This window comes from Crinia signifera, chromosome 9, assembly GCF_055691185.1.
Source record: "Crinia signifera chromosome 9, ASM5569118v1, whole genome shotgun sequence".
In the NCBI taxonomy this organism is placed as follows: Eukaryota; Metazoa; Chordata; class Amphibia; order Anura; family Myobatrachidae; genus Crinia; species Crinia signifera.
The window spans coordinates 169,094,563-169,108,524 of record NC_139225.1 but is presented as its reverse complement, the minus strand read 5'-3'; the positions used below and the strand labels follow the sequence as shown (position 1 = coordinate 169,108,524).

The following is a 13,962-nucleotide window of genomic DNA, read 5'->3' as shown; positions in this document are numbered from 1 at the left end:
TTGGTACTTATGTAGTATCTGGGCTGCCGATTTTGTGATTGTATGCCTTACCTTAAGGCATACAATCAGATGCAATGCGATTCGATGCGATTTTGCATAGGATTCAATGTTAAGAAGGTCCTGTTCATTTCCCCACTATCCAAGAGGGCATAGAGTTGATTTTATATAGCGTGGCGAGCGCAGCGAGCCACCGAGCCCGAAGCGTGGCGAGTGAAGCGAGCCCCGCGAGGGGACGCATATTTTTTAAAAAGTATTCTGTGTCCCCTCGCGGGGCTCGCTACGCTCGCCACGCTTCGGGCTCGGTGGCTCGCTACGCTCGCCACAGGTTTATATCCAACTCCATGCCCACTTGGATAGTGGGGAAAGGAAAAGGACCCCTTTTTCCCATTGAATTCTATGTTAAAATGGACTCAGACCATTTTAACATTGAATCCTATGGAAAAATCTTGACCATCGCATACGATTTGGTCGCATGCGATGCGATGCGATCCGATCCGATTTCTAAATCGGACGCCCAGATACTACATAAGTACCGTACTTTTTTTCCAGGGACTGCCAACCTTGGGTATAATAACTTGCTCCTCCCTTCTCCCTGTGTCTTTTTCTCCTGTCTCCGTCTAGATAGGACAGGCAGGGCTTTTATGTTTTATTTTCAAGCAGGGTTACCTCGGTATCAGCAGAGCTGATTAAGGTGGCAACCCGGGAGGAAGAAGAGTGTGGATGAGTGTGGCCTTTTTAGAAACCTGCCTCCTACACTATTGGCATCTATACATTGTGCAGGCTGTGCTTAAACCCAGCAGCATGTGCTCAAGATGCATAGAGCTCATACCCCCATTACTGTGCTGGGAGATGCTGATGGATCCGGCGGGTGGCAGAGTGTGTCTTTTCTCCGTCCGGGCATTCCTCAGTTATCCTAACCGGAGCAGTGTGCTGAAGCTGCTGGGAACCGAGACGCGATGGGCGGAAGTGCGCCTAAGCTTCACTTCCGCCGGCAGTGCACAGGCAGTGCATCGCGAAATAGTGTCCCCCGGAAACCGGGTAAAACACTTTAGTTCCACTTGCCGGGTTTTCTGTATGTACAAAGGCAAAGTGGTTTACTAGTATATCTAAGAGGTTAATTTACCCTTTTAAAAAGGGAGCACATGTTTGAATTATTGCAGTGGATTGCAGAATTGGTTCAGCATGGATGTTCCTTCTTCCCAACAGCCAGACAATGCCCCTCTGAGGTAAGCCCTTTGTTTTTATGGGCATTAGATTATTTATTTTTATGATACTAGTTAGGCTTTTCTTTCTTCTATAGTGTTATCAGTCTCCTGTGCATAAGAAGAGGACTGCTAAGAAGAAGTTTTTAACGTGTACCTGCATGGCTTGTGATAAAACTTTTGCATGATGATTGTGAAAAGTCACAGCACGAAGTGGCAGATAAACCTGACCAATCTGATATTCTTAAGAAATTGATGGATTGGATGAAACAATCTTTTGTTTTCAAAGAGAAATTCCTTCAGTCCCAACATCCTAAGAGATCTAGTGAACAAGCAGGAATGGCTTATGAAGGAGAAGGATCTTCTGAGGAATTAGATCCCTTGGAAGAGAATTCAGCTGAGACAGGAGAATTGGAGGAAGATGTTAGAACATTTAATGTTGACTTAGTGGAGAGTATGTTGAAAAATATTTACAAATCTATAAATTACCAAGAAGTCTCTAATAAAGTGGAAGATCCGTTATTTGAAGAAAGATCCTGGAAAGGTAGAAACTTTCCAGTTCATAAGGTAGTCCGAGAGATGATTACCAAGAAATGGACTAACATTGATAAGAGGTTGGGAGGTTGGGCCAGAGTGGATAAGATGTATCCATTTAAGGATGAAGATTTCTTGAAATGGTGTCTGGTCCCGAAAGTTGACGCGGCGGTGGCGGAATTAACTTCCAGAACGACAATCCCATTAGAGAATGGAGCAGCGTTTAAGGACTCGATGGAAAGAAAAATTGAAAATTCACTTAGAAAATTACACCAAGCATCAGCTTTGTCCCTTAAGTCTAGTGTTGCTATTGCCTCAGTATCTAGAGCACTAAGACGTCTTCAGACCTGCACACAGATATCAATGATAGAATCTCAAAACAGTATCTGTCAAGAAGTCTGCAGATAATACAAAAGGCCATAGAGTATCTCTGTGAATCATTGCTTGACACTGTGTCCTTTTCAGCTAAGACCATGGCAGCTGGGGGTCACAGCTAGGAAGGCACTCTGGCTCAAACCTTGGAGTGCTGACGCCAGCTCAAAGAACAGGTTGCCGACCCTACCATTTGAGGGGAATTTCCTCTTAGGATCAAAATTAGATTCAATGATCCAGAGGATTTCAGGAGGTAAATCGGTTTGATTACCTCAGGATAAAAGAAATCGGTTTCCCATACCAACTTCAAACAGGCAGTCTTATAAGGAGGCTGAGTTATCATCCGGGTCGCCCCGTAATCATATAGAAGAGGTTCAAGATTATGACGGTGGATCATCAATAGAAGTAGGAGCCTGTCTACTTCAATTTTCAAGAGTCTGGAAAAGATCAATTACAGATAATTGGGCAATCAACATTGTAGAAAGAGGTTACCAGATAAGTTTTTAAGAAGACCATGGAGAACCAGAATTATCAAGTCCCGTGTTCCAGAGAAAATAGTGGAGAAGCAGACCCTTTTTCATGAAGATTCAACAGTTACTAGGAGCAGTGGAACATGTTCCAGAAGATCAGTTGGGTCAAGGGTTTTATTCAAATCTAATTCTGGTGGAAAAAGCACGGGAGGTTTCAGAACCATTCTGGATTTGCGAGAACTAAACATGTATATAATGTGACAAGAACACTGGAGTAGTGTTTGAGGGCAGGTATATTTGTCCCAGGTTCTTGTCCTACACCTTTTAGAAACAGGTGTTTGACCTCACAGAGGGCTAATCAGCAAGCAGCTGTGAGTGGGATGAGAAAAGACTGCCAGACTGAGCAGTGTGTGCAGACTGCCTGGGGAGACTGCAGAAGCTGCCTTATACAAGTGAGCCACCCAGTGTTGACTGGGAAACTTTGTGTTTTTGTTTAGTGACAGTTAGGAACATCCTGTGTTTAGTTAGTGCCGGACAGGCTAGGTATTTTCTTTTGATGTTTATTTTATTTTCTGCTGACTGGACTTGTATGATTTCTCAGCTGCTGCTGGCTGCCTTCTACCCCAGGAAAAGGCATCCAAATTCCCCTACAGTGTTACAATAAGAAGAACAAGGTTTCGGATGGAAACAATCACTTCTATTCTCACAGGGATAAAACTGTGAGATTTCTTAGCTTCCATCGATTTAAAGGACTCTTATTACCATGTCGCAATATGACACAAAGACAGGAAGTTCCTGAGATGCTTTCTTCAAGGTCTCCATTGTCAATTCACCTGTCTCCCGTTTGGACTCAAAACATCTCCCAGAGTGTTTACAAAAATCCTAGTGACTAATCGCAGAACTGCGGAAGCAAGGGATACAAGTTTGGCCCTATTTGGACGACCTGTTGCTGTCAGGAAAGTCGATAGAAGTTCAGCGCAATGGGGATCGGAACAGGACAGAAAAGGGCCCAATCAACATACAATCTACATCCAATCGGTCGGAATTGGATCTAGATTAATAGGATCTGACCCATGTCCTCCTGGTGTGTACCCTGCATTAGAGACCAGGTTTTCCAGTTTAGCAAACCCAGAATTCCTAGTGCTTACAACAGACACTAGTCTACAAGGTTGGGGTGCGCATCTAGGAAACAGTTCAGTACAAGGAACATGGGGCCTTATTCTAGTTCACTCTTTCTGACTAAATCCTTCTTAGATGGACAAAACCATGTGCACTCTAGGCGGGGCAGATGTTACTTGTGCAGAGAGAATTAGATTTGGGTGAAGTTTTACTTCAAAGTAAGATCTATATTGCAGTGTAAAAATAAAGCAGCCAGTATTTACTTTGCACAGAAACAAAATAACTCACCCAAATCTAACTCTCTCTGTACATATTACATCTGCCCCACCTGCAGTGCACATGGTTTTGTCCATCTAAGAAGGATTTTGTCAGAAAGAGTGAACTAGAATAAGGCCCATGGTCCCGAGAAGAGAGCTCAAAGTCATCAAACGTAAGAGAATTACAGGCTGTATAGAAGGCGATCTGTTGTCTGAAGAGCACAATTCGAAATTCCAACCTACGAGTGATGTCGGACAACGTTACTGTCGTTGCTTATATAAATCATCAGGGAGGAACAAGAAGTCTATCAATATTGACAGTGACAGAGAAGATCATGTCTTGGGCAGTGAAAAATCTTCTATCAATCTCCGCTGTCTATATTCCAGGTCCAGAAAATACCATTGTGGACTTTCTGAGTCGGAAACAGATTTTACCAGGAGAATGGGAGCTATCTGCAGAGGTGTTCAACATGATAGTAGCCAGGTTCGGTGAACCTGAGATAGACCTGATGTCTCCATACACCAATAGGAAGGTGAACAGATTCTACTTGAAATTCTTTCATCCCCTGGCTTCAGCTATATACACATTCTCAGTGAAGTGGGAATTCACTCTAGGTTACATATTTCCTCCAGTTCCCATGATAAACAAAATACTCAGGATCAAGTGGAGGTCCTAGTAGTCCTGCCATTCTGGCCGAGAAGAGCCTGGTTCACAAATGTGATGAGGTTGTCAATTCAACAACCCTGGGAATTGCCAGTTACACCAGATCTTTTGAGACAAGGTCCTGTGCTTCATCCAGATCCAAAATCCTTTTGTCTAAAGGTATGGAGATTGAGCGGTCTACATTGAGACACCACAATCTATCTAGTCAGGTAACAGAGCTGCTTTTGAAAGCAAGAAAAGAGGTTTCATCGTTGGTGTATTACAAGACATGGAACAAATTCATATCTTGGGGAAGTTTTGAAAAAGATTTCTTCAATATTCCTACAGCGAAAGTATTACAATTCTTGTATGAAGGATTCGAGTTGGGCCTGGCTGTTGCTACAATTAAGTCAACTGGCAGAAGAGAAACTGGTGAAGAAATTCTGCAGAGCTATTAAGAGGATTCGCCCACCACTAAAAACCTTGGTTGCCCCGTGGGACTTGACTTTAGTACTTAAAGTTTTGATGAAACAACCGTTTGAGCCAATGGAGGACATTGCTTTTAAGTTCCTCACATGGAAAGTCTTATTTCTAGTGGCAATTACATCAGCCAGGAGGGTGAGCAAAATACAGTCTCTCTGGATAAAAGAACCTTATCTGATAATCTTTCCTGATAGAGTCGTCTTGAGAACTCACCCACTGTATGCCTAAGGTCATATCTACGTTCCACCTTAATCAGGAGATCTCTTTACCAAGGTTCTTCCCTGATCCAATAGATGAAGTACAAAGAGCTTTTCACATGTTGGACCTGGTAGGAGCAGTTTCCATATATATTGACCGAACCAATGAATGGAGAAAGACAGATCATCTTTTCATTATTCCTGAAGGGCCAAGGAAAGGGTTGGTCCCAACAAAACAAACCATTTCACGATGGGTTCGAGAGGTGATTGAGTTTACCTACAAACACGAAGGCAAAGTTCCACCTCCAGTGATTAAGGAACATTCAACCTGGGCAGTGTCCACATCTTGGGCTAGAAGGGCTAAAGCGTCTGTGACGGAAATTTGTCAAGCAGCAACCTGGTCCTCAGTCCATACTTTTACAAACCATTATGCCTTAAATGTGTCTACAGTCCACTTTGGGAGTCGTGTATTACAAGAGGCATTATCCATAAGCTGATTTCCTCTAAAATAAAATTGATATATTTGCATTCATCTTGGCTCTTTGGTCCTGTCAATTTAATTTTGGCGGCATTTGTCCCTTTTTCAGAGGTTCAAACCCTTTTGCAGGACACATGCATATTCAATTGACTGTTTCATCCACTGGTAGGACCTATGGATCTTAATCTGGTTCTATCTGCTCTCCAACAGGCTTCATTTTAGCCTTTAGCAGGTTTAACCTTCCCTGTGTGGAGGTCAAGGGAGGCAAGTACACCGAGTAAGCAGAGAGTGCGTGCCTCACAGAGCCTTCACCCCCCCAACACACACTCTCTGTGCCACCCTTCAAGTGCTGATGCCCATAGGCAGCTGCCGAATGGTAGCACCGCCCTGTTTTAAAGTGTAAGGATAAAAGTTGTATTTTAACTGTTTCATATTTAATAATAAGTGCCCCAAGTCTGTCGTCTTTTGTATGTGGAATTACTTGCCTCCTGACTCTTGGCTTTACCACCAACACATATGATTCCTCCCTGATATAAGAGTGATATTTATCTAGGTTGGTCTCTACTATTATATTGCCCTATATAGACTTGGTTATTAACATCTTAGGCCATACTGTTGCATAATCTTGGGGCAGTACGGATGGTGTAATGGTTAGCATTACTGCCTCACAGCACTGAGGTCATAGGTTCGATTCCCACCATGGATCTAACTGTGCGGAGTTTGTATATTCTCCCCGTACTTGTGTGGGTTTCCTCCGGGTACTCCGGTTTCCTCCCACAACCCAAAAATATACTGGTAGGCTAATTGGCTCCCAACAATTAACCCTAGAATGTCTGTGTGTGCGTGTACGCTCCACTGGGGCAGGGACTGATGTGAATGTTCAACTATACTCTGTAAAGCGCTGCAGAATATGTGTGCGCTATATAAGAAACTTCTAATAAATAAATAAAATAATCAAATTTCACAGTACTACATGAAAATATGTCTCTGGATCCCTGGGGCTCGCTTAAACTGTGGCTTAATTAGGTGGTGATTGCCTCTATAGATGTTGTGTTACTGCTACAATATATGACGTATTCTATTCTCTCAATACAGGTATACTCTGTGCGCATGTACTTCATTGATGTGGTTCCAGAAATTCATCAGGAAAGTTCCTTAGCTCTGAACCCTGCTGGTGATAAATACGATGGCAATAACATTGGATGTATGGAACAGAACATTTGATATATTACAGACAGATTGCTAAGTATATTGGGGAGAATGTTACAAACACTTTACGTTTACAAATCGCAAATAAACTTTTCAAGCAAATAAAGTATCTATTTTATTTTCTAACAATGTGTACATATGTATGATGAACCAATGCAAGGGGAGGGTACAATAAAACAAAAAATGTTGTTCATGTATCTGGGAGACACTGCTTAATGGGGATGAGCTGAGGGTGCAGGAACCACCTTGTCATGTATTATGTAGCTCCCCCTCCTTACACTCTCCTCCGCTGCATTGTATATATCCTAGTAGGTGCTGACCGTGATATTAGTTAATAGCTTTGTTTCTGCTACATCCTATCTCATTAACACTTGACCTATTTAGTCTGCCCATGTACAAATGATAAATATATATGTGTGTGTGTGTGTACACATATGTATGTAACGGCTTTCCCAGCCCCTATGATAAACATCCTTTTGAGTAACACTAGGGTCACGCAGAATGCCCACATTTAATGAGACACTGGAGCCATCTTTCATATGTATAAGATTGCCGATGCAGACAGTGACATGCCCCAAAAATGGGCATGACAGGACTCCCCATGGCCTCTCCCAAACTGTCCTTACTTGTCAATCACTCTGCAAATTAATTGTTACTGGAGCGTACATATCAGACGCATGTGACATGTGATCGTTAAACTGAGAAAACATGCAAATACAAATTAGGTCCATTTTGCAGTGTTTGTTCAGCCTCTCTACATCCACACAGGCTGGACTCCAACTGTCATTTTTTATTTATGCCCAGGTGGGCAACATCTTCAAGTTACTGCATTGGCAGCCTATTTTTCAATATTTTATCAACCGAGTTCCCCAAGTCCACCCCCCTACTGACTTCTTCATAGAAGCTAATTAAGTTAGTCTGGCATGATTTTTTATTTCAAGATTTTTTTATTGGTTTTACAAATGTTACAACAATAGCCTGGCCAAGGGCCATATTACAAATGATACAGAGACAAATAATTTGTTTCCAATGTACAAAATGACATCCTCCATATCATATATATATATATATGTCAACACGAATAAAAGAGGTTTGATATAAACCCGTCTTATTTCTAACACCATATTATTTATAAAAGGTATTACCACACAACATATACCAGTTTTAACAGAGTACACAGTCATAAGAAATAGTGGAATACATGAATAATTATCTTAAGGAACAGATGATCAATGAGGGGGGGGGGGGTGTGAGACAAGACACAACACAAAAGGGAAAGGCACTTAACTGGGAGAGCTAAGGATGAAGTGTGTTTGAAGGGTGATGAATAGGCCTCATGGGCATCAAGTAGAGGGCACATGAAACTTTGTGGTGAGTAGCTAGATAATAAAATTCCGGGACTGGGGCGGAGGGACTGTGGTAGGTAGATACAATATATGAAGGAGAAGTTCACATCAAGCTGCAGATAAGTGTGAGGGTGTGGAGGATCTATACCATTCATACTTGAGTCTACGTGGTCAGATAGAGCAGATTTAAAGTAGCAGAATTGATCTGTTCTTTGGTCTGGCAGTTGAATCCTAGCTTAGTTTTGGTAGAGTGAAGTTTTGGACGTGTATTATCTACTGTGAGTGACAACAGTATCAGAGCTTTATCAGAATCTTCTAGTGTCAATGTAGGGGTTCCATTTTCTTAGAATGGCATCAGGAGATTGAGTCATGGTCAGCATCAAGGTGCGTTTATCAAATAACAAACTGTAGAAGTTTTGTGTGTAGTTCGGACATGGACAGGGCAGTAGGAGCAATCCAATGGATCCAGATGAGTTTCTTTGCTAAGATGAACACAATGGTAAGTAGAGTGCTCATGTGTGTACATTTGAAGGCAGATAGCCACTAGTCAAAGTTTAAGCATAAACAAGCTAGAGGGTCCAGGGGGAGAGGTAAGGAGAACATCTTGTGAATGAAGCTCATTACTTTACACCAAAATTTGAGGTCTTTGTACATGACCAAAAACAGTGGAGAAACCTGGCATTCCTCATCCTACACTTCGGACAGTCCCCAGTCACTATTGGGGACATATGTTTACTTTGTGCTGGGGCAATGTATAGTCTATGTATTGTCTTTAAGTGCACCTTCTGTAGTATTAAAAATATTTTAATAAACCAGTGGATAATGTAGTAGTTACACTGTATTCGTTACCTGCTAAACCATGCAACAGGTTACCCCTGGCAACTACAGCCTTATACAGAGCAGAGCTTCTCCATTCACTGAGGTAACAATGAGAATGGTTGTAAAACACATTAGCATATGACTAGAAGCTGCTGACTCTATTGTACAATTCCTTACTGATTCCTTACAAGATTAACCTGTTCACTGCTATATAAGAAATAAGCCTTTACACTTTATATGCCGTATGACCAATGCAGCCGAACAGCTAATTAAACATGCTATTCAAACGCATCAGCGTATGAGTCTCTCAATGAGAGTTTAGGCAATGAACATATCTTTATAACTTTAGGTTTACCTTTGATACACTAACTATACCAATCAATATACAAATTGCTTATGGTTAAAGCTGAAGTTGCGTCTGAAATGCTGATACCATGATAAAGAAATAATACACGCAGCTACAATGGGTATAAATGCAGGTACCGCTAACACACAAGAACTGGCACATATAAGGAATAGCAATTACCATCAAGAGGAAGCAGAGACCACGATCGGATAAGAATCCCCCCAAGCTCTTGGGAATGTGTTCTGGCTAGATCACATATATGAGCTCAGCGATCCTGGGTTTAGGCTTTTAAAGCAAGGGGGTGTGGGGTCAAACTGGATGGTCATTGGGTAAGGGAAAGTAGCCGGGGGATCTCTCCATTGGCTCTCAGCTTCACGGGGACATCTTCCTGTTCATGAGAGTATCATTCAAGCCATGCGGTCCTTTGTCTTCAGGTTGAAGGGAAAACCAGTTCCTACTGGATCATAGTTTATTGTTACTTTGTTTTAGTGTCTCCACATGTTAAATCAGGAGATAACACAGACTAGATATCTCTAAGGTCATGTAAAGTGATTGTTTCACTATACTGACCTTTGCGACTGTTGATGGCAATTGTAACAAGTTATCTCAAAACTAATTCTGGATTTACACAGAGGGTTTCACACAAACATAAAGAAACAAGAGGGGACATATTAAGAATTTACCATTAATGTTTCACGTCTGACCTTGGTAGTTACGTTTAAGCTATTAAGACGCAAATGGCGTACTGAAATTGTGCAGAGGGCAGTCGTAATACCTTAATGGAGTAGAGATGCAATTTTGACTTCCACAATAGATATGCTGACTGTAATATTTTCAGGGAGGACTGAAAGGAGTTAAAAAGCTTATGATAGTGATTGATATCTGGTATATCAGAGGACCATGAGGCGATTAATGTGTCGGGAGGGCGGGTAGGTGAAGGGGTTAAGAGTTGATCATATAAATTTTTTATTTTGAATACGTGATTGTCTAAGGCCATAAAAGAAAGCGGGTCGGGGTCTCGACTAGATAATATGAAGGGAATTTTATGGGTAACAGTGGCTTGCTTGTAAATACATATAAAAATGTCCATTGGGAAGATTGTATTTACTTTTCAGATGATCAAAGGAAAGTATTTGGCCACACGGATCGAATTATTTTGTAGCAAGTTCGAGGCCTTTATGTTTCCATGTAATGAAGAGGGGGTTGGATAATGAAGGAGCAAAATCAGTGTTGCCCCATCTTGGTATATATGGGGTGAACGTAGAATCTCTGTGTAGTGTCTTATTTATTTAGAGCCATATGTGCCTCAAAACAGTATATGGTCTAATATGCGAGGAGGAATACGTTTAACAGGGGAATGTAGTAAAGCACAAGGAGAGAAGGGTGTAAATAATGCTTGATCTATGTCAGGGCTCGGGTCTCTGGTGTTCCCGGCTGTGGCAGCAGTGGGCCAGTGGTGGATGCTGGGAACGAACACCGGAGGCTTTAGGCAAGGACAGTTCAGAGGAGTAACACTGACACTGCGGGTGGAATTGATGACACTCTGTTCATAGGCGTGGAGTCTAACACCACCCTTTAAGGGCAGTAGCAAACTCTGCTGAGGGATGCTGTATCCTCTTCCCTTGGGAGCTGGAGATGGTAAACAGTGAGGAAGGTAACCTGGCAGGTGAAGAGAGCCAGGGAGCAGCAGCAGATGACAGCAGCAGATTGCGAAGGATATCCACAGGGACTCTGAATAGGATCCTGGAGCCTTGGAACGCTGAGGACTGGATATACAGCGGAATCCGAAAAGTTGTTCAAGGCAGGGGTAATGGCCCAGAGGCCCCCGCTATTTCCCCCCCACCCTGCTGGCCTGTGATTGGCTGCAAGTCGCAGCAGCAATTAAGTCCAGGAAGTACCTGTGGTCACATGGGTCAGTGCACAGGTCAGAGTATCAAAGTCACTGGGAAATTATTGGACAACAGTCATGTGATTGCAGGTGTCATGGCAGCGCCCTTGTGGCGTGGACCCGGCCTGGGACCAGCGTGGGATGCTGGTATGAGTTCAAGGTAATGCCACTCAGATAATGCGATGGAGAGTACCCGGGGATGGCACAGGACAGAGCCGCAAGACACACCAGCGAGCGGGTAAGCAACACGGGTGCATGCGAACGTGCGCCGCGGTTTCTGACAATCTAGTTTCACATCTGTGTGGACCGAGGTGTTGTATAGCCAGTCCCAAATGATTTTGAAGTGATTTGACCAAGACATACGGGGCATTTTCCCACTCCAAAGAAATCTGGATATGAGTTTGTTTAGTGAGAGGATGTCAGTCCTAGAAAGTAAGTATATTGCAATTGGAGGCAATAAACAATTTTAGGAAAATTTACACTTTTAAGGATTGCTGCTCTGCCTAGGAGAGCGGGGAAGGTTAGTCCAGCAGTCTAATTGGGACTTGATTTTAGAGAAGAGTGGGTCAAAATTAGTTTTATATAGAGTTATATAGAGTAATTAATTGTTTTAATTTTTTTTTTCAAATTATGTTTATTAAGGTTCACACGTCAATAAAAAGATTACAAATACAACAGGGTGATCAACAGTGATCAGCAGTAACATTGGAATACATTTGTTTTATCAAACATTTCTGTAGTTTTGTGCATTACAGATGGTATTTGAGCAGACATGTCCGTAGTACGTTCAGTTCAATGTTTCTCTTTAAACACATGTCATTTTTAGGTAAGTGATGAGATCACCATATTTTGTGACTCTGGGGTTTATTCTAGTTCATTCTTTCTGACAAAATCCTTCTTAGATGGACAAAACCATGTGCACTGCAGGGGGACAGATGTAACATGTGCAGATAGAATTAGATTTGGGTGAGTTATTTTGTTTCTGTGCAGGGAAAATACTGACTGCTTTAAATTTACACTGCAACTTTGAAGAAAAACCCTGCCCAAATCTAATTCTCTCTGCACAAGTTACATCTGCCCCACCCGCAGTACACATGGTTTTGTCCATCTAAGAAGGATTTTGTCAGAAAGAATGAACTAGAATAACCCCCTCTGTGTCTACCATAAGTAATATTCTGCCGTGGGTAGAACCTTATTTTTTTTTACTTTTCTAATATCTTCAAAGATATATTAACACAAAAACACAAAAACACTAAACTCTAAATTAGGGGGGGGGGAGGCAAGGTTTCAGGTATTAGGGTGGGTAGGGGCTGGGGGGGAGTGGGAGGGAAGCAGCAAGTCATTCATTTAAGATTGATCAATATTTGATTACTTCATATTGTACAAGTTTTCAGCGTATCTTATAAAGTGGATTCTTCTGGGTCCTTCGCCTTTTCAAAGGCTTTGTAGATGGCTTCTTTAAGCGTATCTGGTCTGCTATCAATGTATGGGGCCCATATTCTATAGAATTTAGCTACAGGGGTCTGATTATTTTTGATAGTATTATATCGATCGTAGTACATGTATTTCATCAGGAGGGTTTCTACATCCATTACAGAAGGATATTAGGTTTAATCCAGAGATTGAGTATAGCCATTTTGGCTACTGTTACCACAATCGTGAGAATCATGGTGAGGTGGGAGTGAGAGGGAGGTATATTCCAAGTTTCGAAGTTTGCAAATAGTAGAGGAAGAGGGTCTAGGGTTGCTGGTATATGGAAAGTTTGTTTAATAAAATAGACTATTTTATTCCAATATCTTTTTATACATCTACAGGACCAGAAGTTGTGGAAGAGTGTTGCTGTATGAAATTTGCATTTTGGGCAAGAACCGTTTTCTTCAGGGACGAAGAGCGATCTACGATGTTGGGAGATGTATGCCCTATGTACCAGCTTGATGTGAACTTCCTGCAACACTGAAGAACTTAGAATTTTGATTGTCGTTTCATAATGTTTAAAGATGGAATCATTATTTGGCAATAAAGGAATGTCTTTTATCCAACTAAGAGTTGTGGCAGACCAATATTTTTCCTTGGGTAATAGAGAAAGTTCTCTATAGAGTAATTTAGTCTTTAAATTGCCTTTTCCAAATTTTGACATTGTTAACGACATCTTTGAACGTGATGTATTTAAGGGGAATAGATTTGGGAGGGATCTGGCATAGTGGATCAGTTGATAAAGTGAGAACCCGGAGTTTAGAGGTAGGCCCAGGGAGTTCTGAAGATGAGAAATGGTATGTGTCTTGCCCCCCCCGGGTCGAAGACCTGAGACATACTGCTTAGGCCTTTTTGACGCAGTCTGCGGAACATGGTACATTCAATACTGGGCGGGAACATAGGGTTTCCCCAGATTGGGAGCCAGGGGGAGATGTGGGGATCGCATCCAAGAGCTTCAGAGACTGTCCACCATGCCGAGTGTATATCAGTGAATAGTTAGTTTTTTCGGAGTAGGGGGGGAAGTTGTGACTTTGGAGTGTGGAGTAGAGCTCCTGGGGAATAAGGGTACATAGCACTATCTAACGTGTAATCAGAGTAGTTGCTGAGTTCTGACATCCAGCCTAAA

The 13,962-nt window shown here is 42.1% G+C and overlaps 1 protein-coding gene across 3 annotated transcripts in view; it reads left to right on the top strand.

The window, feature by feature from the left end:
• The window catches only part of SURF1 (SURF1 cytochrome c oxidase assembly factor), a 155,608-nt gene extending 147,619 nt beyond the window's left edge, over positions 1-7,989 (top strand). The window contains exon 9 of one of the 3 annotated variants that reach the window (XM_083160436.1): positions 6,851-7,989. In XM_083160436.1, the coding sequence (XP_083016562.1) occupies positions 6,851-6,914 (64 nt within the window). In that variant the 3' untranslated portion in view covers positions 6,915-7,989. The remainder of the gene's footprint in view (positions 1-6,850) is intronic. The other 2 variants (XM_083160438.1, XM_083160435.1) reach the window with 2 other exon arrangements.
• The last annotated feature ends 5,973 nt before the right edge of the window (positions 7,990-13,962 follow it).